This window comes from Canis lupus, chromosome 16 (assembly GCF_003254725.2).
Source record: "Canis lupus dingo isolate Sandy chromosome 16, ASM325472v2, whole genome shotgun sequence".
In the NCBI taxonomy this organism is placed as follows: domain Eukaryota; kingdom Metazoa; phylum Chordata; class Mammalia; order Carnivora; family Canidae; genus Canis; species Canis lupus.
The window spans coordinates 47,673,095-47,698,665 of NC_064258.1; the positions used below are offsets into that span (position 1 = coordinate 47,673,095).

Genomic DNA, 25,571 nt, shown 5'->3' on the forward strand with positions numbered 1-25,571 from the left:
CAGGATCAGGCCCTGGGCCGAAGGCGGCGCCAAACCACTGAGCCACCCGGGCTGCCCCTTGAAAATAAAATTCAAACCTCTTAATCTACATCAATGACTTGGAATATGTGTCTCTTTTGCATCTTTTCGACTTCATCTCTAAAAACTCTGTGTGCCACATTTTATAAGATAAACAGAACTGCTGACTACTCCTATTTCCAATCTTCCCATGCTCATTTCCTACCTGGCTTAAATTTTACTGAAGCTTTTCCAGGACTGGATGGAAAGACCTACCCCAACTCTGGAAGTGTAAAGTCCATCTAACCTAATTGCAGTGGCATTCCTTTGTCCATCCCCTGCCCAGAAGCCATCTCTCCCTCTTCTGGACTCCTGCACCACTTCAGCTGTATTTCTCTAATTGTATATATTATTTTCTATTTTTTATTTAGCTATAGTGGACATTTCTTATTGTTCCTTTTTGATTTCCAGAGTCATCTCTGTAGCTTACCAAGGACACCTGATTGGTAATCTAAGGAACTGCATTATAGACAGCCTTGGGTAGACTATTTTGTTTTCTGTTTCTGTTTCATCTTTAAAATTAGTGAAACCACATCTGCTTTACGAGATTCTTGTGAGGATTTAATGATGTTATTTGTAATCTGTAAAGTTCATTTTACATATGAACTCTATCTATGAAGTTAACATTTTTGCCTAGGGTCAAAGTCCACATTTCAGTCACTTTTATGTCTAATAAAATACTCAACACATAGTAGGTGAGGTGCCCAATAAATTTTTGTGGAATGAGCAAGCATGCTAATCTGTGGTAAGATGAAGCTGAATAATTTAAAATTTTTTTTTAATTTAAAGATAATTTAAAGGCATTTTTATTCATGATTTTACCATATTATCCGTAATCTCTACCAGAGGAAATCAGTACAAGGATTTTTTTTTTAATAGGTGCAGTTAAATGCCTTACCTTGACTTTAAACACCAGCAACGACTTATTTTACTACTAACATGACTTTTTTTGGTATCCCTCAAGGTAAAAATTTTCTGAACCCAGGGCTATTTTTCACAATTCAATAATCAAGTTGTCAAATGAAAGTGAGAGAAGAAAAACTGACTACATTAGGTATAGTGAAGGTATAACCAGTTTTATTTAAAAAAAAAAAAAAAGACTTCAAATACAAGAAGATTAAGTGAGTAAAACTGCTGCTTTTATAGTAAAATAAAGCAATTGTTCGCCTTGGTTTCACTCACCTACAAATGTCAGGCAGCCTAAAGAGAGAAATGAGTTCACGGGTTTGTTTTTCTAAGAAATCCACTGTTGCTTTCCTGCAGACATTTTTCAGCACCAAAATATTCAACTGGACCATGGGAACTCCCTGGGGCAGGTTAAGAGTGGAAGAAGAAAAAAAAACAATGACTGCCATCTTAGTAACTACTCATGATGATGTGTCTATTTTTCAGAGACTGATACCTCAGAATACTCAACTAATATAAATTTACCAAATGCATATGGGTTTTGTTTTTATACTAAAAAATCTATTCGACTTTTAGAATAGAAACTGCAACTGGGTACAGATGAAATTAAAGAATTAAACAATTTCATCTCAAAATTTTACCTATACTATGTAAAATTATTATAATAGGATTTTATAGATCTATCTACATATGTATATATAGCTATATACTGGCATGTATCAACATATATTTTTATTTAAAGATTTTATTTATTTATTTCAGAGAGAGAGAGCACAAGCATGAGCAGACAGACAGGCAGACTCCCCACCGAGTAGGGAGGAAACACAGGGCCTGACTCCAGGCCCCCAAGAACATGACCTGAGCCAAAGTCACTCAACCAACTGAGCCACTCAGGTGCCCCTCAATATATATTTATTTTATATCTATAATATATATCATATTTTATAACCTGGAAACATATATAAATATATATTAATATATGTTGATATATACTGAGAAAAGCAAATGTACATAACTGTGAGTCAACTATAATCACAATTATTAGAAATATATATTTCTATATATTATATATATTATATATAATATAATCACAATTATTAGAAAATACACTGGTGTATGAAGAATATGAAAAAGATGGGTTATGGAATCATGGATGGATATGAAAATTCAGACAAGAAAATCTAGGATTTTTTTGTTTGGGACTTTTTTGTTTGTTTGTTTGTTTGTTTTGTTTTGTTTTGTTTTGTTTGCTAAAACAAAACACTTTGAAGCCCTCAAGCTAATACATTCAGTGCTCTCCAATTTTGAATACAAAAAATAATAGGAATATATTTGTAGGGGCCCTTTAGGAAAATTACTTTTCTTCTACTAATGCTATACATAGTTCTTAGTTTACGTGCATTGTTATTCTCTAAATTGTGTCTAAAATTTAAATTTAAGAAGTGTTAAAACAACTGACAAATTATGGTCTGTATTTTTTAATGTGGAACAGAAAAATTCCTTAGCACCAAGTTTGGAAACAACCAAGAATTCTTGGGTTTGAAGTAAAACTCCAAATAAAACATTGGGCAATCAATCTTTTTCATTTTAATATTGGTGCTCTTCTATTTAAGGAAAGGGTTATAAGTTTCATTTGCATTTTTTAATAACCCTCTCTAAGAAGCAATTGCTTTTTTATAAATAAGAGAGAAACATGTGTGCTGATTATTTTAACATGTTTACTTTATTTGGTTTCCAGGTAGACAATTCTCACTAAATGTCTTTCCTCTTGTTTGCTTATGTGCTTCTGCTCCCTCACTATTCTCAGAAAGTCAGGGAAGTGAGAGTGTTTTAGCCCCTGGACCACATTAATTCCTTACAATGTTTCTTTGTGTCACTTAATATTTAGTGCTTTAAGATACATCTGTAACAACTAAACATAAAAGAAATGGCTAATGTTTTCACATACATTTTTCAGATACTTTTTTTTTTCTTTTTACTGTGAAAATCAGTCAAGACCTTCCTGGTCTATGGCTGACACACCTCTACATCACTGATATTTACATACTTTGGCCATGTATATACTTGGCTATGGCTATTGGCTGTCAAATTCTATTTATTTTCCACATGAAATGAGGTATTTAAAAATATCTGTTAGTAATTCTGAAAGAATTCTGGAATATTAAGACGGAGAGAGAAAGTTCTACAATACTACTAAATAGTGGATATCAAGAAGTTATTAACATGTTGAATTGGAATTCACCTTTATATCTACTTTTTCCTTAAAATCTTCACCTTCCCTAAATTTTACATACTTGAAAATCCCCTGAGACTTCAGCCAAATGAATTACTTATGCTTTGCTTTCTTAAGCAATTATTTCACCCTGTTGATGAGACTGTAGAAAAACATTAGAATTATTACACGATAATCCAAGTTCCAGGAAAGCAAGAACTTTGGCAATTCTGTTCATGGCTCTGTCTTGACCTCACAGTACAGTGCCTGATATACAGCTGTCTGTCACATATGTATTGAACTTATAGAACTAAATCACCAAAAGTTTGAATTTAGTGGTCAAAGAATTACAAATAGAAATTTTATCAATTTTGCTGTTGACAACAACAAAAGGTTTTTTCATGATTACTTTCTAAAGTCGAATCTCCTAAATTCTGAGTCTCTTATAGAACCAGATAGAGCATCGTTTTACTGTGGGCTAGCTCGCCTTGCTGACATACAGGGGTTGCTGCAAAGCAGAACTCAGGTAGTGGGATCCATCTTGTAAACTGTCATTTAACTACACTTAATGACAACCTATTCACCTGTAGGGGTGCCCGCCAGTCCAGCAGGTAAACGATAGCTTACTTTGCCTTGGTAGAAGCAGACTCTGTGCATTTAAGCCTCTTCACAGCCTTTCTATTTATAATTAGGAGTACTCACACCACTATGAGGTTAGATTCTATAAATATAAATGCACCTCCCATGCCTTTCTTTTTAGTCTCTGCACTCATTATTTGCAACTCCCATTTTAGAGTCCTGAGACATTTGCTCGGTCCCGAAAGTCTTCCAACCGCTCAAGGAAATGGTATCAACTGGTGTTGTTGCCCCTGACCCCAGCTGCCCACAGATAGAACTCACTCACCTTCCTTCCCCCGACATTATTCTCCAGGGTTATCTGGCTATCTAAAGAAAACTATCCCATGTCTCTCTGTCTGGTGTAAAATTTAAACAAAATGCATGAGGAAATCTAATGTAATGTAGGGTGGACAACTCTCTTCGCTGTCCTCTTTCACACCTGTCACTAGTGGGCTCCTCGGTCCTCACTTTCCCCCTGCCCCGCACCCTCCCGAGGGACCCACCTGGCAAGGGGCCACCTCCATGACACCCATTCAGACTTCAGGCACCTTTACCTCCCACGTCTCTCCCAGGCTGGGAGGCCACCCTCCCCTCCTCCAGCTGCCCTGACCATCCCACCCCTGGGTGGTATACTATTCATCTGCAAACCCAGGGTCTTCCCTACATGCTCCAGGAACAGGAATCCAGCCCCAGTGCCCCCCGCCCCAGCTTTGAACTCCCATAGCACTTACCCCTACGTGGGGAGGGCCTCCCTACTCTAGCTCCAACCCAAACATCCCATCCCTCTGCTTGTTTGCTCTATATGTCAGGCTCCAGGTAGGTGTTAATTTGAAGATGGGATTGTCATTAAAAATAAATAAATACAAGTGTAAAAGCCAGAAACCACTGGTCTACAGTGCTAATTGTGGTAAACAACCAGGTACTGGGTTATTTCATGTTGAGTCCTGTCTTGCAAACCAAATAAGGAGGCTCCTGAAGGACAAGGATGTGCCTTACTTTTTGTAGGTATCCTTTGAACATAGCATAATGCTGTGTACATGATAAGTGTTCTAGAAAACAGAGCTGAGTAAATGAATTAAACTGTTAGAACATATAATGCAGACACCTCCCTCTACAAATGAACTATAGAGGGTGCCCGGAATTTCTGTATCTCAGCATGACTGGCTGTTCCATTGTACATATGTATGTATGTGTATGTGTGTATACATATGTATATATATGTATGTTATTATATGTGTATTTATATATATATAAATCATTGAGCTGTACACTTAAAGCTAGTGCACTTTACATGTTTCACCTGTATTATGTTAGCCTTCAATTTTTAAGTAAACAAACATGACTTTAAAGTAAGAAAAAAAAACCATAGTTACTCCACTGGCATCAATCGAATCCATACTGTATCCTGGGCAAGGCACTATGCCCCACATTCATTTCCCAGGCACTTTTGTAACAACATATAAGCCACTGAATATACATGTCTGAGATTGATATGGTCCTTCTCCTCACAGAGTTTATAGTCACATGAGGAGGATAAACTATTAAACACACAATCGTAGTCAGGAATGATGAACAGGGCAGAGACAGAAGCGATGGGAACATCTCATTTTGTAACTGGGAGATATTCAAAAGCCAGTTTCACAATGTAAATGGAGAAGCCCAGATCTGGATCCAGGCAGTCACGTACTTCTGTGGCAGGTTTCTTGCTCCCTTGATGACTTCACAGGTCCCTGCACAAATCTAGCACCTTCCCAGAAGGCAGGAAGGGACGGATCCAGACCTGGATGCCCAGGGTCCCTTGATCTCACACTCCTGACTCACAGGCTAGTTCTGGGGTCTTTTGGACTTCTTTGTCCTTCAGGGCCACTTATCCTGGCACCACATGGAGGAGATGATGGGAAGGAAGGAGAAACTGACCTGCCTTTTGCTGAATACCTACTCTGTGCCAGTTATTGCACTGAAAAAGGTGGATGCTGTCCTCATTAATCCTCAGACTTTTGTCAGAATCTGTCATCCTTGCAGGCACAAGGAAAATGAAGATTACAGAGGATAAGTGGCAGTGAAGGACAGGACTGAAATTGAAATCCAGGTCTGGGAACCAGGACTGGGGGTTGCCTCAAGAGTTCTACTCAGAAAGTTTAAGCAACTTTTGGGGACCATGTCAACCCTTTTTTATGAGCCTGGGAGAATGAGGAGGCTGCTCTAAGATCAGCCTTCCAGCTCATGAGAACCAAAGAGACCATCATTTTCCCTGTGTCTTTCCCCATTAACAGAGTCCAGGCTCCAGGCACCAATATTCCAAGCTTTGATGAGATCAACACACTTGACCTGAAGGATGTGGCTCAACAAAAGCAATTCCCAAACTCCAAACACTGTAAGAAGCTGCAGTCTAGAAAAATAATGTGATGTCATAAATGTGAAGAATTCTTTTTTTTTTTTAATGTGAAGAATTCTTGAGAATTCTTGAGATTCGAGCCTCAAAAGAGAACTAAATACTTATCCTGAAGATTTGCTAGGATCAGAAAATGACTTATATCTTGCTTTTTAAAAAATTGTTTTCTATCAGCCATCTTTCTTTACTCTCCTACACAAGTCAATGCCTCGAACAGCATCTCAAGAAAGCAATTTCAATTTTAAAATGCTTTATACAAACTGGACAATGCCCTAAAAAATTAGTTTTAATTTCCTAACCAATATAAGCTTGTCCCTAACGTCCTACAGAATTCAACATTAAATGACTGGTACAGAACAGTGGCACTTCCCTAGAAGAAGGAAAAAGAATTTACCCCCTAAAATTTCCCCAACAGTTAAACTGAGACACAAAATAGCAAGATCAAATATGACGCTGGTAGGACATGGGAAGCTGAAACAGGAAACTCTGTTATCCAGCCTCAAAGATAAGGTTTTGACAAGTGCTTTTCAACTACCCGGGAGGGTGTAGGAAGTAGCGAGATGTGACAATTACACAGGACTTGAGTATCAGGCCGAGGCTCAATCTCAGCTCTGTCACTGACTTGTGATGTGATCTAGGGCAAGTCTGCCCAACTCCTCATGCTTCTGGTCTTGATCACCAGGGGGATGGGAGCAACAGCATAGCGTAACAACACTGGCCAACATTGAACAGCAAATAACATAGCAATTATCACACACATGCACACACACACACACACACACACACAATATGACCACCAAACATCATTACACATCAGGGAAATACAACTGTGCTTGCAGTGGTTGGATAGGATGAATAGGTGACAAGTCATAAGATGCAAATTTCTGCATGGGTATTTACTGATAGAAATAAACTTCAACCCGCATACATTATTTGAACTATTCCCCTTGCTTCTGTGTTTTCTCCTTTTCCACCCCTCTTCCTGTCTTTAAAACCTGCTGCTCAGCTCAGAGAGAAGGAAGCTGGGATTTGACTTTTTGGTGACAATGACAATGATTTTGACTTTTAGGTAACAAGAGCAAATATAGGAACTCACTAACTCTCTCAGAGTATTAGTTTCCCTTTTGTTCTTCTATAAAAATGGAAACAAAGAAATTAGAGAGTGCTATGGACTGAATGTTTGTGTCTCCCCTCTCCTAAAAAATTCCTACGTTGAAGACCTAACTCCCAATGCAATGGTATTTGGAGGTGGAGGCGTTAGGAGGTGATTAGGTTTAGATGGGGATATGAGGGCGGGGCCCCCATGAGGGGACTAGAGTCCTTCTAACAATAGGAAGAGGGTCTAGTGCACTCTCTCTGCCCTCCATAGGAAGACACAGCAAGATGACAGATGTCCACAAGCCAGGAAAAGAGCCCTCACCCACAACCAACTTTACCAGCAGCTTGATCTTGGCTTTCCCAGCCTCTAGAACAGTGGGAAATAAATTACTGTTGTTTAAACCATGCAATCCATGGTATTTGTTATGGCACCCCAAGCAGACAGATACAGACATGATGAAAAAAAAAAAAAAGTAATAAAAATTATTTTTTTAAGTAGCCATTGTTAACTTAAAAGACTCAAAGGGGAGGAGTCCGTCATTTATAGACGGCCAAGGACAAGCCACGTGCTGCTCTTCAGTGAGCACTTACTAAGGGCACTACAAATAACCTCTCATTTAATCCTCACAGTTGTTCTATGAAACAGTATTCTTGTCCCCACAGGACAAGTGAAGGAACTGAGAAAATGCTGGGTCCAGTAGAGAGAGAGATCAGGGTCTTGCCAGAGCTAAGGAGCAGAGATTTGGGCCCACCTCTGCCTGGGGTGGGGGGTATATCTACCCTATGCCATCAGCTTTGAAAAACTCACAAAACACAGGAGGCAGGTACCTGCCCTGCTACCACTTCATAGGCAAGCCATGGAGACTCAAAGAGGAGACTCCCATGAAAACTGAGCCTGCATCCTGACCGCCTTCCTCTCCACCCCATACCCGCCCTCTGGTTCCTTCCTCCTGTCAATGGTATCCAGCTCCTCTGCACCTCCACAGCCAACACCTCGCTTAGAACTGCCACCACCTCTTGGTGGACACTGCAACTGCTGCCTCGCTGGGGTCTCTCAGTCTGCAAAGCTGTGGAAAGAAGATTCAAATTCGTTCCAATGCAAGACACAAGGCCATGTTCATCAACCTGGCATCCTCATGATCCTTTATGAGTCATCACAATGATTTCACTGGTTGGTATGGGTAAGGAGGGAAAAAAAAAGCAAGAAGAAAACAGAATATCAAATATCAGAGTGTACTGCATGTACTAAGAGCATTATTCTTGTTTTCAGCTCTATGGGTCCTAGTGCACATGTGCAGTCGTGTCACAGAGCATGTCTGCGCATGTGAGCAGATCCACAGTGCACGCTGTTTTTCTTTCTCTTCTTGCATTCTTCTGACTCTTCCACGCTCAGGTTGTGACAGGAACAGGTGCAGCCCAAGTGAGAAACTTAAGACATCAAGTACATTTCTCTAGCCTGAGTCTTAAATCTCTTCCTGAGAAAATGTCGACTGAGAAGGAAACGGAAGACACGGGGAAGAAAGCAAATATTAAATAGAAAATAATAGCGTTTTAATTTTATACACAGCAGCTTAGCCATTTTGTGACCTATGTCAATGGCCTACCAGCCTGGTCTATATTTAACTGCCTCTTCGCCATGTACTCAAGGGAACGTTTGTATCAGGAATCAGCAGCCTCTGAGACACAAAGCAGACATCTACAGTAGTCTCAGAAAAGGGGAAAGAGGTTGTCAGAAAAGCTGAAATAAACTACAAACACCTTTATCTGAACTTCAGCTAAACACATTTAACTTCCTCTTTTTTCTTTCCTTCCAAAATACCTATAGAATGACGAAAGTAGGAGCTAGCAAACTCTGGCCCACCCACCAAAGCCAGCTCCATGGCCCGTCACCCAAGACTTGCTTGTCCATTTTCAAATGGTTGAAAAAAAAAATAGAAACCATAATATTTCATCACATGTGACAATCATTTGAAATTCAAATTTTAGTGTCCATGAATAGAGCTTTCCCACCCAGCCACGCTCAGTTTCCATACGTCTGGGACGGCTGTGGCGCTACAGTGGCAGGGCTACGCAGCTATGACACAGACCATATGGCCCACAGACCTGAAAATATTTACAATCTTGCCTTTTACAGAAAAAGTGTGCCAATCCCTGAACTAAGGTTCGTTCCCATGAAGGCAGAGAAATGCTTCTGTACACATAGAGGACACAGCAAGTACAAAGAGTGAGAGGAAAATACGCGGCACTTACCCGCAAAAAAGCAACTTAATCTCCTATTTCAGTGTTTTTCACACTGAGTTCTGAGGAGTCCTCTAGGTCAGGGTGATGTCCCTTTGAGAGATATGAGGATAAGCTTCTGAGACTCTTATCCCTCCTCCCAAAAAGGGTGTTTTGCTTTCATCCTTATAGACTGGGATACCATGTGTAATTTTATTTGAAAAAGGGTTTTCTTGGGGTGCCTGGATGGCTCAGTCAGTTAAGTGTGTTGGCCTTTGGCTCAGATCATGATCTCAGGGTCCTGGGATTGAGCCCTACGTTGGACTTCCTGCTTAGTGGGGAGTCTGCTTCTCCCTCTCCCTCTGTTCTCTCTCTCTCTCTCTCAAAAATAAATAAATAAAATCTTAAAAAAGAAAAAGGGTTTTCTTGAAAAAAATAAAAGAGTTTGGAACTCACTGTGACCTATTTTATCTCTGAGAAGTGACTGCAAACTCAAGCCAGTTTCAAAGGCCATGAATGGAAAAACCACCATGCATCTAAAACCCCACAAACCAGGCCAGCCGGCCAAGCAGCCCTCTCCGCTGAGCACGCATGTCCTGTACCACAGTGCAGGCCGCCAACTTGGTATGATATAAGAAGCCCTGGATTTTTGCCCTAACACACTTTCTTCCACCTCAGCTTAACCCCATGCACACATAGCCCTGTGGTACACTTTATTAAAATACATAAAATTGCAAAGCAATTGGGTTCACAGGTCCATATTTTTGCCACACACCCATTTTCCCGGCGGTAGCCAAGTCAAAAATTTTAAAGCAACTACCAACAGGGTTGCACAGTACCTATAATTTATTTTTATAAGTAATGAATCATTAATAGGTGCTTCAGGAGATAATTAAAGGTAAATTGATAGCGGTTAGCTGGAAGACCCGGAGTTGTCGTGTTTGCTTTTTCAGTAAACCAACAGTCTTCTCTACGCCATTCAAAGCATCTGAAAAATTAGTGCAGTCATGTAGTTTGGAGCCAGTAGGTTGACACGGGCTAGGCTCCATCTAAAAAGGCAGTTCCAATACATTCTCACAAAGACTGAGTCCTGCAGAACGCCTAGGCCGCCAATTCTAGGCTGGCTTCTTAAACACTCCAGTCATTGCAGGCACTAAGAATGACGAGGGAAACGGGGAATTACCTATGTGTTATATTTTAATGACTATATGTTGTAATGAGCATGAAAAGATCAAGTGACTTCATTACCCATATAGTTGGGTTTTTTGTTTTTTGGGTTTTTTTACAGGGATTATATGAGGAAATTAATTACGTAAGCCACACACTGGCAAGAACAGAGCACTTGCTGAAAGCACTGCCACCATCCATAATTCCACAGCTACATTTTTTTCCATATGGAGGACTCTCTGAAATCATATGCCTTCGTGGGAAAATAGCTGGTCCGACAGCAGTGCTTATCTTGCCCATGATTTTTCAAAATCGTGCTTATAATGCAAGACCAACTCTGTATTTGTTTCCACTGTTCATCCACTAAGAACTGCTTAAAACAGGGCTGTTCTCCATCATCATCTGGGATATATTTCGGAATGCCTTAACGAGTTGTTTATTTTTCCTGCTCCTGTTTTCTAAACTTTCTTACCTGTTCTAGAAAGTTGTTGTACACTTCGCACCATATGTATTGTCAAGTCATTACGCTGTGCTCCTTCAACTTGTGCGGGGCTGTGTGTCAATTTTAAGTAAATAAATGAATAAAACTTTGTTCCAATTGTTCCAAAATAGTGAGAGAGGCAGCTTCCAAGTGAACGTCACTTTAAAATAAAAAACAGGTGGGGCAGTTACAGAGGCTGGAGAGGGACCAGTGAGGTCCAGAGGGTTCTGATTATTAGTGATGTTGCATTAAAAACTCTCTGCCACAGATCTGCAGTATGCAATGTCTCTAAGAACATACTGTGATCACATTCCTAAGCATTTCTGTAGCTAGAGGACCAAATCTCAGGGACTGGAAGCGGGATTTTGGCAAGATTGAAATACGCAGATTAGACAAGCCCCACAGTATTAGAATTTCCACTGAAACTGCTGTGTTCTAATCATGTTTTAAAATTTTAAGTTTTGTTGAAGTCATCTCTACACTCAACATGGGGCTCGAACTCACAAACCCAAGACCAAGAGTCGCACACGCTCTTCCAACTGAGCCATCCAGGCACTTTTAAAGGACTTCTAAAAAAAATAAGACTAAAAATAAAATAATAATAATAAAATAAATAAATAAAGGACTTCCAAGAAGCCAGGTGAAAACTATGGCAATTTTATACAGTCAAAATACATCAAATAAGGTCCCTCTTCCTCCTGCACCTGCCACATACACACTCCCACATAAAGCCTCACTGCAGGGCCTTTGCAGAGTCAGACTGACTGCTTTTCTTCGCTTGCCCCCTGGTGGGGAAACCAAACCTAAGCCAGCCAGCTGAAGGAGAAACAAAAATACCCAAGAAAATTCATCCTTCAGACAACAGAGTCGGCTGTAAAAAAAAACAAGGACAAAGCACAGGTATTTGGGAATAAGACAAAGTTTTCCAAATAGGATAGGAAGCATTATTTTAAGTCACCCATCCATTCTAAAAAATTTTTTCACCTTTTATACACATTGCCTACTTCTAACAACAAAGGTATTAGAACATTCTAATCCAGGTACAAAAGACTTGATTTCAAAAAGTAAAATTATTTTTTTGGCATCCTCCTTTCCCCTAAACAGCCCCCACCCCTAAGACACATACACACACACACACACACCCCAGGAAAAAGAGGAATCTTTGTGTGCTGAGTCTTTCTGTGCCACAAGCTTCCTCAGTTCCTTGAAAGTATTGTTTTTAAAAAAGAAAAACAAGCAAAATCCTTAGAGTGTTCACCAAAACTAGCAATGGACCCAATACCAACACAATCTGAGTATCATAAGGTTTATAAAAAGTTATATGGATTCTATACTCATACAATCTGCATAATATATGCGTACCATTTCATCACATGTAACTTACAAGAACCAAAAAACTCATATTTCAAATTATTTCAAATTAATTTTAATTAACATTAATTATCAATTTATATTAATTATTATGCAATTAATATTAATATACATTTTCAGGATGGCATGAAATGTAAAGCCAAAAAGCTACAGTTTTATCTCTTGCCTCCATCATTTATTTTTTAATTTAAAAAAATTTAAATTCAATTTGCCAACATTCAGTACAGTATAACACCCTCACCTCCATCATTTATTTACTCTGTAACCTTGCGGTGTAAACTTTCAGGCAGTGAAAGTAACCTTCTCAACTGTAGAAGTAGGGACTTGAATAGAGAAATCCCCAGGGTTTCCTCGCAGTGCCTACTTTGGTTGTTGTAAAAAAACAGCAAATGAGCCGTATCTTCTGTTTCCCTTGTTCACAGTGCCCTCCAGTGGCTCCCAGGGAAAAAAATCAAGTAATTAAAAAAAATTTTTTTTGTATATTCATCAAAGAACATCGAATTCAGTGGTAACCAAACTTTTTAGATCAGTGTGATGATGTCCACTTGGTGAGGAGATGGTCAAACACCAGTCTAGATGTCACCATGATGGCATTTTTCTAATGAGATTACGAGCACTCACTAACATCAGGTCTCCTAGATTCCTAGATCCTGCTCCACTGGATACAGCCATGTGTCAGGGGTCACCAATGGCTTGTGAATAGAACAGATGCCTGTCACTTCTGGGTTGAGACAATGAACAGTCCTTGAAAATTTACTAGTTGTTCTCCTTCACCCAAAGCAGAATAGAGCCATATGATTGGGTCATGGCAGTAAGCCACTGAGATGTTAGGATTGTTTGTTACATCATCATAAAATTCAAGCTCAGCTATGCTCTGCTTTAAGACACACATTTCCTGGGGCACCTGGGTGGCTCCATGGTTGAGCATCTGCCTTTGGCTTGGGTCATGATCCTAGGGTCCAGGGATCGAGTCCCGCATCAGGCTCCCTGGAGGAAGCCTGCTTCTCCTTCAGCCTGTGTCTCTGCCTCTTTTTCTGTCTCTCATGGATAAATAAATACAACTTAAAAAAAAAAAAAAGATACACATTTCCTCTCCACACCACTGAGTTGCATCAAACTCTAAAGATCACATGCTTCCTACCTGCCCCAGCCCTATCCTGAGAAGATTCATGGTTCATCCCCTGCCTCAATAACCCTGGACCATAAAGCTGGCATGTTTCTTCCACCACAGACTTAAAGCTCCTGGGGCAGGGCCCTCAGGCCCTAGCACAGTGCCTGACACAAGGCAAGTGCTTACACTGGTTTGGAGAATGAACAAATGAATGAATGTCTCACACTGAAATTCAAAGCAAGCAGCTAATGCTCCAGAGCCTGTGTATTCTCCTTGCCTCACAGTAGTATCCTTTTAAGACAAAGAGAAAGAGGGGTATAGGCACTATCTTCACGATTATTCTGAGAGATGATGGAAGACTGTAAGGAATTCTATAGCCCCCCACCTTCATCCTCTTATGTGACTGCACAGGACCATGTGGCTGCGACCTCACTGAGGCAGAGACAGCAGCTCTATCACTGCGGCAGAGACAGCAACATCACCACTGAGAGACACCAGCTCCACTACTTCTCCTGGCTCCGCTCAGCTAACCCCAGCTTCTCCTGGTCCAGAGGGAACAAACCAACCAACACAGGTATGGGTTGGTCAACTGCTCGCAGGCTTTCACCATGTAAAACTTCAGAGATCTGAATTGGTTCAGATGAACCATCTGAAGCCTTCAGGGACCCTTTAATCCAATACCTGGGGAGTACTCCTACAGCTCGGCTCTCCTGCAAAGCTGTGACAAGGAACTAAAACAAAGGCTAGTGAATGCCTTCCTGCTTAGGCAGAGCTCCTCTCCTGTGAAGCAATTAATGCTCTTGTACCCATTCTACAGATGGGAATGTTGAGACTCAACAAGATCAAATGGCTTCTGTGAGGAGGCTCCCCTGGTTTTAGGTGGAGAAAGCACAGGTATGCCTGGATCCTGTGACATGTTCTTCCTTCTTTTTTTTTTCTTTTTTATTAAAAAAATTTTTAAAGATTTTACTTATTTATTCATGAGACACAGAGAGAGAGAGAGGCAGAGACACAGGCAGAGGGAAAAGCAGACTCCCCGTGGGAAGCCTGATACAGAACTCGATTCCAGGACCCCCGGATCATGACCTAAGACAAAGGCAGACACTCAACCACTGAGCCACCCGGCGCCCCTACTCCCATCCTTCTGACCTGCTTGGGTTAAGCTGTTGTGTGCCTGGTGTGAAAAACAAAAATCCAGCAGAAAATACAAAGGTCCTCTTCTGCCTGTGGCATTTTGCTGAGGTCTGTCTCTGCCCCTGACTTGCTACTTCTCTGTTGTGGCAAACGTGAAACAACGGTTCCTGGTCTACCATCGTCTGTGCTCAGATTTCTTCAGGATATTCTCCACATGACCTGATGTGGAGCCAAAGACCTGATGGTGTTAAAGGGTGGGTGACACAGAAGAGTCTAATGAACACTTGACAAATGATCTTACTCTGGCGAACTTAACTAGGGAAACAACTTTGTTTTTTTTTGTTTTTTGTTTTTTGTTTTTTTTTTTTTTTAAATTTATGATAGGCACACAGTGAGAGAGAGAGAGAGAGGCAGAGACACAGGCAGAGGGAGAAGCAGGCTCCATGCACCGGGAGCCCGACGTGGGATTTGATCCCGGGTCTCCAGGATCACGCCCTGGGCCAAAGGCAAGCGCTAAACCGCTGCGCCACCCAGGGATCCTGGGAAACAACTTTGTAAGAGTGATTCAACAACTCTCTACCGGCTTCATCATCACGAAATACAGTCTGGCACTGTTGGACGATTCTGGACCCGAGTGCTCTGTTAAGAAACCCTAAAGAGAGGCTGCAAAGCACAAAAGCTCCCGTAAAATCAGAAAGAGACTTTGGCCCTTTAGGGACCTGACTTTTTGCAGGCAGTTATTAGATGCAGCAAAATGAATTTTAGCTAAATTTTAAAATATTATTAAGAACTAAACTCGCCAGTGCTAAAACTTACTGAACCACATCCACCCCAAGGGAGAAATTTTCAGTACACTGTCTTCCAGGGTAATCTAAATCTTAACAAATTAGCAAAATAGTCTTAATAACGGGCTAATCTTCCAAAGTCACATAAGATGAAAAAGAGACAGTGTTGCATAGCAGAAAGTTTGGGTTTTTATTTATTTTTTACTTTTTTTAGCAGAAAGTTTTAAAGTAACTGAGACTGTAGTGTCTGCCCTGCAGAGGTGCAAGTAAAAGGAGATATTGCTATCTCTTAAGTATATGTAAGGGTCTTATGCATGACATTGACCTTGCCTTCATTCTCACTAAGATTTAGGGGAAAAAATACAATGACAATAAAGATAAGAATCAAATCATGGGCTGATAAAGACCTGCAGAATCTAGTTTTCTGGAGTTTTAAAAGATTGCATGAATTCTTACACCCCTTAGATTATTTCAACAGGGTCTTCGCCAGCAGGTGACGGAAAATGATCAAACATCAGAATGGGTGGTAAGGATAGCAGAGCCGTTGCTTTCGAAAGCAAACAGAAACCAATGAGCTCCAGAATTGCTAGAGTTGGCTCCAACAGAGGACTGGGAGCCAGAGAGGATTTGGGCAGAGCAGGAAGGAAACAGATCGAGCGCAGACCCAGAGGTGGGGACAGCGTGCTTGGGGCCAGAGAGAAAATGCCAAAGAACTGGGTTAACGAAATCCATGAAGCGTCCTTCTCTTACACCACACAGTACAGTTTTCAGATGATAGCAGATTCATTCTGCACCTACCACTAGATCCCAACAATATGACAATAGAGCTATTTCTAGACATCTTTTCCCCCAGAATTTAAGTCTGATATTCACAAGACATTCTCCTGTTTCCAAATTTTCCATCGAGGTCGTCATCAAAAACTAACTTTCGGGATCCACACAATTCTTAGCGTTTCCAGGAACCGTGTGACCACCTGTTTCCTGACAGGGGCTGCAATCTGGCAACACAAGCAAAGCGAGGTTCCAAGTTCAAGGCAGGACCGGGGGCAGACATGAGTGCTGGCAAAAGGAGCCAAGCTTCTGTCCCGTCAAATTTTTCCTTACATGTGTACAACTGTGGGTGTGTTTTTCCCAGGACAACCTTTCTAACCTTCTTATATCCTGCCTCTCCAGAGCCCTCTGGCAGCAAACACTCCCACTGAAATCCGCCACTGCCTGCCCCTCCCCACAGAAGGAAGCCAACACCCTCCAACCCAGCTGCTCAGGCCTAATCTGAGACCTGCATTTGGGCATCTTCACAATGAGGGCCTGGCTCAGAATCCCACAGTCCTCCTAAGGCTGGCCCCAGGTGTGATGTGAACAGGTACACTTTTTCAACTGAGAACAACTTAATTCCATGCAGCTAACAATAAGAAAATATTATTTTTCTAAAACCACAGACCTGCCTGTTACAAGAACGTTTCAAGACATCCCGTAAACCTTTCTCATTCAATAGCCCCCTATTACAGTGACTTTCCCAACCATGTTCATGGTGGACCGGGTGATGCTGAAAGCATGACCAATTTCCCATTCTGGGAGGAGGACACTTAATTATTACTTTTCAGGTAGGAGTGAAGCTCATGACTAATTTCTTTTCATGGAGCCACTGGCTTGTGATGAAAGATATGGTTTCCACTCCAGCTAATTTCAACCAACAGGTAAGCCCAACATCACCCTCAGATGCCCTCATCTGATCTCCACAGGAAGAACAAGAAGCCAGGCCAGACCAGCCCTGCACACATTGAGAGAGCAGAGTTGAAAATGAAACCTCCAAGGTGAGAGTATAAGGACCTTGTGACTACTTCTGTCAAGCCCGTCGCTTAGGCCTCCACTAGACATCTTCCTTTCTCCCAAAGAATGGAGTATATCACGATAGCCCTGGGGAATTGAGGAAACAATGTCACCACCCTTAGTAGTAATCTCTCGAGGTGCATCTAGAACATACTCCAGCCAACTGAGAACCTAATAAACCACATCTGCTTGCATGTGGCCAATGGAAAGAAAGCCTTTGAATTATAGTCAGAACATTAAAGTTATATTTGGCCCAATTTTCTACCATGGGCCCCAAAAACAAATTGGATGTAAGGCAAATAAGAATGGACCAGGTGACCCAAAATACCTTATGTTAGAATAGGAGTGAGATTAGTTCTTCTCATACAGCCACTGAGAATAGCACTGCCCTCCTGAGGCACTGTGCCCAGATTTGGGTAGAAATTCATCACTCCAGCAGCAATGGGAAAAGCAGTAAAAGGGACTTGCAATCCTGTGTACATCACTTATACGTGCACGACCAAATGGACATTAACTGTGCAGGTAAACAAGCACAATCATGCCCATTTCTTTTTTTTTTTTTTAAGATTTTATTTATTTATTCATGAGAGGCACAGAGAAGGAGAGAGGCAGAGACACAGGCAGAGGGAGAAGCAGGCTCTATGCAGGGAGCCCAATGCGGGACTCGATCCTGGGACTCCAGGATCACGCCCTGGGCTGAAGGCAGGCGCTAAACCGCTGAGCCACCCAGGGATCCCCAATCATGCCCATTTCTAGGATTAACCTAGAAAATATGAAAACATCTTACATTGTGCTGACACACAGCAAGTGCTTCATAATTGTTCACTTGCCTTCTTAAGTCTTTGGGGGTATAAATTCCTCGGCGCACTGAGGAGAATGACTCTGTTTTACTTCCTTGTAAAGTTCATCTGCTTATAAAGTTCATTACAATTAGAATTCGTTGGGTGTTTTTGGTTGCAAGTAACAGAAACCCCAAGCCGAGATGCCCTAAAATTACATGGAATTTATTCGCTCATATGATGCAAACTCCAGGGGGAGGGTTGGAATGGGGGTGGGGCACAGCCCAGGGGCTCAGAGACCAATGTCCATTGAAATGTAAAATGTGTACTGTGACTTAACCTAGTGACTTATAGTGTAACACAAAAATACAGAGAATGCAGAACAATAAATAATCTTCTTGCTCACAGAAAATTTCTAGCTATGAATTTTCTGGTTATATGTAGTACTGGTGGGTTCTTGAGACTGGAAAGATCTACACAGTGAGGAAGGCAATAATATGATAATGGACCAACAGCTTTAACAAGAAGGGAACAGGCTGCTTCCATGTTTCCTCCTCTTCCCTTTCTGCTACTACTGCAACTCACAATCCCTTGGCAGCCTAAAAGTACATCGACTATAAAGATTAATATTTTTTTTATTCTTCTTAAGATTTTATTTATTTGAGAGAGAAAGACAGCAAGAGAGAGCAGGAGCAAGGGGGAGAGGAGAAGCAGGCAGCCCGATGCGGGGCTCGATTCCAGGACCCTGAGACCGTGACCAGAGCCAAAGGCAGACACTTAACCAATTGAACCACCCAGGAGCCTCAAAGATTAATATTTTTATTATTTCTAAAATGACAACCTCATGCTTGAAGTTAAATTCAAAGCACAGCAGATTAACTTAAATAGCTCACAAAAAAAGAAAAACCAGGAGTTTCATGATGTACTTTTGAAAATAACTTTTAATGGGTACGAAAAATGACTGACACGCATCAAATAGAGTATCTCTAACCAAAGAAAAAGATGATAGATTTTAAAAGACCGAATACCATCTCTTTAGACAGGAAAAAAAAAAAAAAAAGTTTATCTCTAAAATCTCTTATTTCTCAGTGCTAGCTGGCAAAATATCTGTGGAGGAAATTAGCCAACTTTATAAATGCTATTTGAAACAGCCGAAATAAGCAAACTGCTGTTCTATTCTCCTGGTTGGCACCAAAGTCAAATTGCTTTCTCTCGTCTGCCTGTTTCAACTTAAATCTACTTGATGAAACTCATATGTGTGCAGCAGCAGGTTTCAGCAGTAGATTTTTAGAGTGTGCATATGATTCTCCGTCAAGTTTTTAAAGTGTGGTCTTGGTTAAGAGAAAAAAAAACTCCATCAAACTCAAGGTAAATCACAACACTTTACTTTGAAGTTAGCAAGGTCCCCAAAACAAAGAGATGAATAGTTTCAAAGCAAACAGAAATATTTCATAGAATTTCATCTTTCCCCTTCTCCAAATGCTTGCTCATTTGACAAGGCATTCTCCGGTACATTAGAGCCCGACTAAACAATAAAAGCATTTATCTAGAAACTTACACCTGTCACCACTGAGATTATGCCACTAAAGTGCATGGATTGACCCCACCACACCTAGATTAATTTCACGAAAAGATCCTGTTGTTTAACTACATCCCCCAAATTTCCATCAACTTTTTAAAGGGGAAGAAAAAAAGCCAACACAGTGACTTTCCAGTTGCCATGAAAAGAAGGACCGAGTGTATAGGGAGAGATGAAGAGTGGGATGCAGAAAATATCCATGTAGGATAGAATATGATTTTAGATTCTAAATACTAACCATGAGACAAACCCATCGTATTTCTTCCTTCCACCTTTCTATCTCTGTCAAGAGTTCTAGTCCAGCATTACCCATCCAAGCAAAATGAGCCAATACCATCTGCCATTTTCTGAATCCGGTCAGTTACCATGGCAGCTGACAGCTCCTTGGAAATCATCTTTCATCATCCTCAGACCGGGCCTTGCAAAATGCAGACACGCGATAAATACGTGCTGAAGGAAGCCCAAGAAGTACAAGTCTTCAGGTACTCTGCTTTAAAAAACATTATTAAAAATAAGCTATCTTTGTTTGGATCCTCATTGAACAAATAAACTGTAAAGAATGTTTATGTGGGATGCCTGGGAGGCTCGGTCAGTTAAGCATCCCACCCTTGGTTTTGGCTCAGGTCATGATCTCGGGGTTGTGAGATCAAGTCCCACGTTAGGCTCCATGCTGGGTGTTGAGTCTGCTTAAGATTCTCCCTCTCTCTCTCCCTCCACCCCCTCCCCTCCCCACCCCTCTCTCTAAAATAACAAAACAAAACAAAACAACCCAAGAATGTTAATGCTACCATCGCAGACATTTAAGCACAAACTGAATAGTTGACATCAAGGAACAACTGATATTTTTATGTGTGGTAACAGCATTGCATTTATACTTTTTTAAAAAAAGGCATCTTTTAGAGCTACGTACATATGTATTTACAACGAAATTCTATGATGTCTGGGATTTGCTTCAAAATAATTTAAAGTGGAGACAGAGAGGTAGGTGGTGTTATAGACAAAACAGACGGGCCATGTGGGATTATGATTGAGGCTGCGTAAATAGGAAGTCATTATATTGTTCCCTCTATCTCTGTAGTACATGATTAACATTTTTCCCAATAATAAAATGGGCTTTCTTCTTTTTCAAGTGCTGTGAGAGGTGGCAGCCAAATTTTCTGAGTTCCAACGCTGGCTCTGCTACACAGCAGCTGGGTGACCTTGAGCAACTGGATTACTCACTCTGTGCCTGTTTCCTCACCTAATGTTAATATTAGCACCCACCTCAAAGCTTTGTTGAGAAGATTAAATGGATAACGCTCTATAGAATGCCCAGCAGAGCACAAGTACTTTATAAATTTGCCTTTGCTGCTACTCCCACTACCGCTACTATTACTACTTTTTGTGTTACTGTTACCTACTGAGCAGTCAGCCCAATGCTGAGACCAAAGAGGAACAAAGTAAGGCACAACCTTTTTCTTTTAAAGGCCTTTTGGTCCAGCTGGGGATTCAGGACACACCCGGAAAAGAAGGTGAAAGAACTTACCTAACATTCTGTATGCGAAGCACTGAGCTGAGTCCCCTCCTGGGCAGCATCTCACTTCCACCCCACCAAACCCCATGGGGCAGGCCATGCAGCCAGGAAACTTGGACTCGAGGGGAGTGAAGCGACCTGCCTAGAGTCACAGGGGGGCCTGATTCAAAGCCCCTGCTCTCTCGACAAGCTGGTGGCTTACCCTTCATCACTATTACCTAGTATGAATACGAGAGGCCGCAGAAGTGGAAAGGAGGTCCCCACGATGACTCAGCTGGGGAGGCTAGAGCAGAAGGTCTCAGAGGAAGAGGAGTGCAGAGCTGGACCCCTCAAGGCATGAGCCTGAGGACTGAGATGCACCCTGAGTTAGGCCCTGGGCTCAGTGACAAGCCCTTCTGCTGGGCACAGGCTCACTGAGGGGAGCAGAGAAGGACAGGGTGAGAGGAAGCAGTTGAGGTCCTCAATGCAAAAGGAAAATCAGAACAGAGACTAAGAACCTAACAGGGACCAATTGAGTAAATTTTCTCAAACATGGTCATCAGATCCACTGCACTGGAATCCTCTGGGATGCAAAATAAAAATGCAGACTCCCAGCCCTGCTCCTGGCTGACTCACTTAGAGACCCACAGGGTGGGGGAGCCCAGGAATCTGTATTTCTAATACACTCCCTGGGTGAGTCTGCTGTGTACTAAAAATTGAGAACTTCCAAGGCACCTGGGTGGCTCAGGTAATGATCCCGGGGTCCTACAATCAGCAGGGAGCCTGCTTCTCCCTCTCCCCTGCTTACGCACTCCCTCTCACTCACTCTCTCTCTCATAAAGAAAATCTTTAAAAAAAAAAAAAAAAAAAGTAAAAATCAAGAACTTCCATGTTAGACAAATAGGAAACAGAAGAAGAAGCCAAAGATTACCCAAAGGACTCAGTGACTGAAAAAATGATGTCAATTTTCAGCTCACACCCAACTGATCTGTTGCTGCTCCTGCCCTCTCCCCAGCATTTGTCTGCCTGTTGCCAGACTCATCATCTCCCAACACTGCTTTTATCATACTCAGGCATCTTTCTATTGCTTATGGCACAAATCTAAACTCCTCTGCTTGCTTCCCTCCCCAACGAAGGCCGGCCCAGAATCCCTCCCAATTTTCCATACTCCTTAATGTGGCACTAGGTTTAGATCTCAAGCCCTCCTAGAGAACAGAATGGAAGCAAGTGCTCAGGGCTTTCCAGGCTGGGGAGGTGGGGGGGTGTGGGGTGGGAGGGATGTGGGGGAGGGCATCCTCCATCCCATGCACTTGCAAATGAAGTGCTTGGATTGAAGACCCACCTCCATTCTGAGGCTGCCTCAGGCCCAGTGCAAGTATATTTCACTGAAATATGGATGCTAGTTGATGCTAGGGGTTGACCTCTGCCAGCCCCAGCAGAGCTTAACCCAGGGGGAGGGATGAATCAGCTCTGGACTGCCCCCTAGGCCTGCCTTACTCCCTACCATTTTGGAGGCCTCATGCAAGCTGCTTCTCCCACCTTAGAATGCCCGCTTTCTTTCTCACCCACAGTCTCTCCACCCCTTCCATGAATATTAGCTCAAGATCTTCAAAGCCTAATAAGTAGCAAAGAATGTCCCCGCTACCTCGAACTATCCACCATTGACCTGCTGACACCATGGAGGGATCCCAGACCCTCAGCTCAACTCCGCCTCTCTTTAGCAAGTGTCGTTGATAGCAGCCTCCTCAGTCTCTAAGAGCCAGGGATTATCCACCACGTTTCTGCCCCTGTCCAGTAGCCCCAGGGCCATCTGAGGAGAGAAGGGACAGGAAGGCATTCTGGATGTACAGGCCAGGAAGAAAGCCACCTTGGGATCCCACACTTGGTAGTCCAAGGTAAGGACCACAGTCTAGCTCTACAGTTCTATCCCCTTCCATGAACCCATGGAGCTTGCCCAGCAACAGGTGCTTGGCTCTTCACCACCAGCCAGTGGACTATTCCATGTGCTCAGACAAATGGAGTTTTGGTAACTGGTTAGTCAAAAAGAATTTCTTAAAAAAAAAAAAAAAAAAGAATTTCATTCCTTTTTTTTAAACAATCACACAATATAACATTTCTGTGGTCATTTATTTGAGAAGCTGTTGAAGATTAACACAATGGTTGGCTGTTCCATTTAATTCTCTTTAGTATGTCTTTTCATGTTAGATGTAACTGAAATGAGTCTCAAGAAACTACCCAAGGCCAACCGCCTAGGAAAATGAAATAGGCTCAATGAAAGTAGATCATAGGTGAGAAATAATTTATATTAAAATATGGGGAATATTGGGAATAATAAAAACATTTTATTAGCTTTATGATGCAGAAAAAAACGTAAAGCTTATTATGACAGTATTCCTATTTAAATTCTCCTATTCTGGGGGCACCTGAGTGGCTCAGTCAGTTAAGCATCTGCCTTCAGCTCAGGTCATGATCTTGGGGTCCTGGAATCCAGCCCTCCAATAGGCTCCCTGATCAGCAGGGAGTCTGCTTCTCGCTCTCCCTCCACCTCTCCCCTGACGTGTGTTCTCTCTCTCTCCCAAATAAATAAAAAATAAAAAAAATAAATTCTCCTATTCTGGCAAGTCTAAATTTATCATAAGACTGTCTTATTCTCAAAATTATTTTCAAGTAGGTAACAGCTTACAGGATGAGCTAAACACAACCATTACATAAAACTGTCAAACTGCTTTAACGCTTCATGACTTCCCAAGTTTGCAGGAACACAGCAAAATGGATCTTGTTAAAAAACACTTCTCATGGGAAGCATGGTAGCCAACTTTACAAGGTACATGGCTATACACGTCTGCATATCTGGGGAAAAGATCGAGACCCGAGGCTGCATTTGAAGGACAAGGTTGTATTGTTGTTATATCTTTTTTAATGTAGGGTGTACACCACACTTTACAATAGTTAAAATGAGCCAAAGAACAAAATTCTTTGCCCTAGAGCATTTACAGTCTAGAGGCACTGACGGAAAGAGCCAAGGAAAACCCCAAGAACGTTGTAGAAGTCACTGGGATTGAAAGGCCTGCTCATCAAGCAAGTTTTCATTCCTGCTGAAGCTGTCCCCCAGATGGACCTGAGGGGCAGTAAATGCCTTTAGGCACTGCTGTCTCTCTGGTTTGAGAATTATAAGTACATGCTTTGTGCATCTACTTCTGGCCAGCCACGGCCTCCTGATAACAGAGTTTGGAAAAGAAAGAGGACCCTTATTAGATTCTGGTGGTAAAGTTTATATTGGAAGAAAAAAATTGATTGTATAAACTTTGCAGAGCACCCAAAGGTTCCAGGAGAAGCAAAGTGGCCAGGTGGGAAGCAGGGGAGTGTGGGGGCAGGGGTGCACCCAGCAGAAGGCCCCCAGGAGGGGGGTGGCAGAGGCCTAGGCTGCTCAGAGCCTCAGCACTGCTGCTCTTTATCCATCTGACAGCAGCTAAGACCCTCATCCTCTCTGAAGTTCAGCTTCTTATAAAATGGAGGTAAGAATATGATGCTCATTGGGTTTCTATGCAGATTAAATACAACATAGATAAGTGGGCTACTTCTGAACCTAACATACAGCAGGTATGCAATAAATGGTAGCATTTTCCAACCTCGTTCTTTAAAAAAAAAAAAAAAAAAAAAGATTTATTTATTTATTCATGAGAGACAGAGGGAGAGAGAGAAGCAGAGACACAGGCAGAGGGAGAAGCAGGCTCCATGCAAGGAGCCCGATGTGGGACTCGATCCCAGGACCCAGGATCACGCCCTGGGCCGAAGGTAGACACTAAACCACTGAGCCACCCAGGGATCCCTCCAACCTTGTTCTTAAACAACAGTTAGGTGTGCCAGCTCCAGAAGGGCATGCGGATCCCCTCCAGGCTCACACCAAATGGGGACCGACCCTCCCGGACCGAAGTTGGAAAAGACATTTCACCCCATCCAAAGCCTGAGCCTGAACTGCGACAGGGAGGAAGAAGTGTGTGGGGCACCCATCCTGGGGGGCAAAGCTGAGCCCTGCACCAGCCCTGGGCCACCCTGGCTGCCAGACACTAACGTCAATCAGATCTTTCTACACTTCTGTTTCCTGTTGAGGGAAGGGTGACTCCCCAGGTCCGGTCTGGATCTAATATCCTAAGCTCCAACTCTGCGACCTAGGGACGCCCAGGCTACTCACTAACAGACCCCTGAGACAAGCGTGGCATCAAGCTGACAGGGACAGGAGTGGGGGCGCCTTGGCAGCTGGGGAGGTAGAGGCAGCCTGAGAGAGCAAGGGGACCCTTCCCCGGTCTGCCAGGGGCCCCGGGGGCCAGGGGACTGGAACTTT

At 42.2% G+C, this 25,571-nt stretch overlaps 2 protein-coding genes across 4 annotated transcripts in view; both read right to left on the minus strand.

The window, feature by feature from the left end:
- Nucleotides 1–25,571, minus strand: part of LOC112675239 (storkhead-box protein 2) — a 556,032-nt gene that overhangs the window by 468,890 nt on the left and 61,571 nt on the right. The gene's annotated exons all lie outside the window — the stretch shown is intronic.
- Nucleotides 1,125–25,571, minus strand: part of LOC112675242 (storkhead-box protein 1-like) — a 45,123-nt gene continuing 20,676 nt past the window's right edge. Inside the window, exon 2 of the mRNA XM_025471845.3 lies at nt 1,125–1,364. Within this exon, the coding sequence (XP_025327630.1) occupies nt 1,276–1,364 (89 nt within the window). The 3' untranslated portion in view covers nt 1,125–1,275. The remainder of the gene's footprint in view (nt 1,365–25,571) is intronic.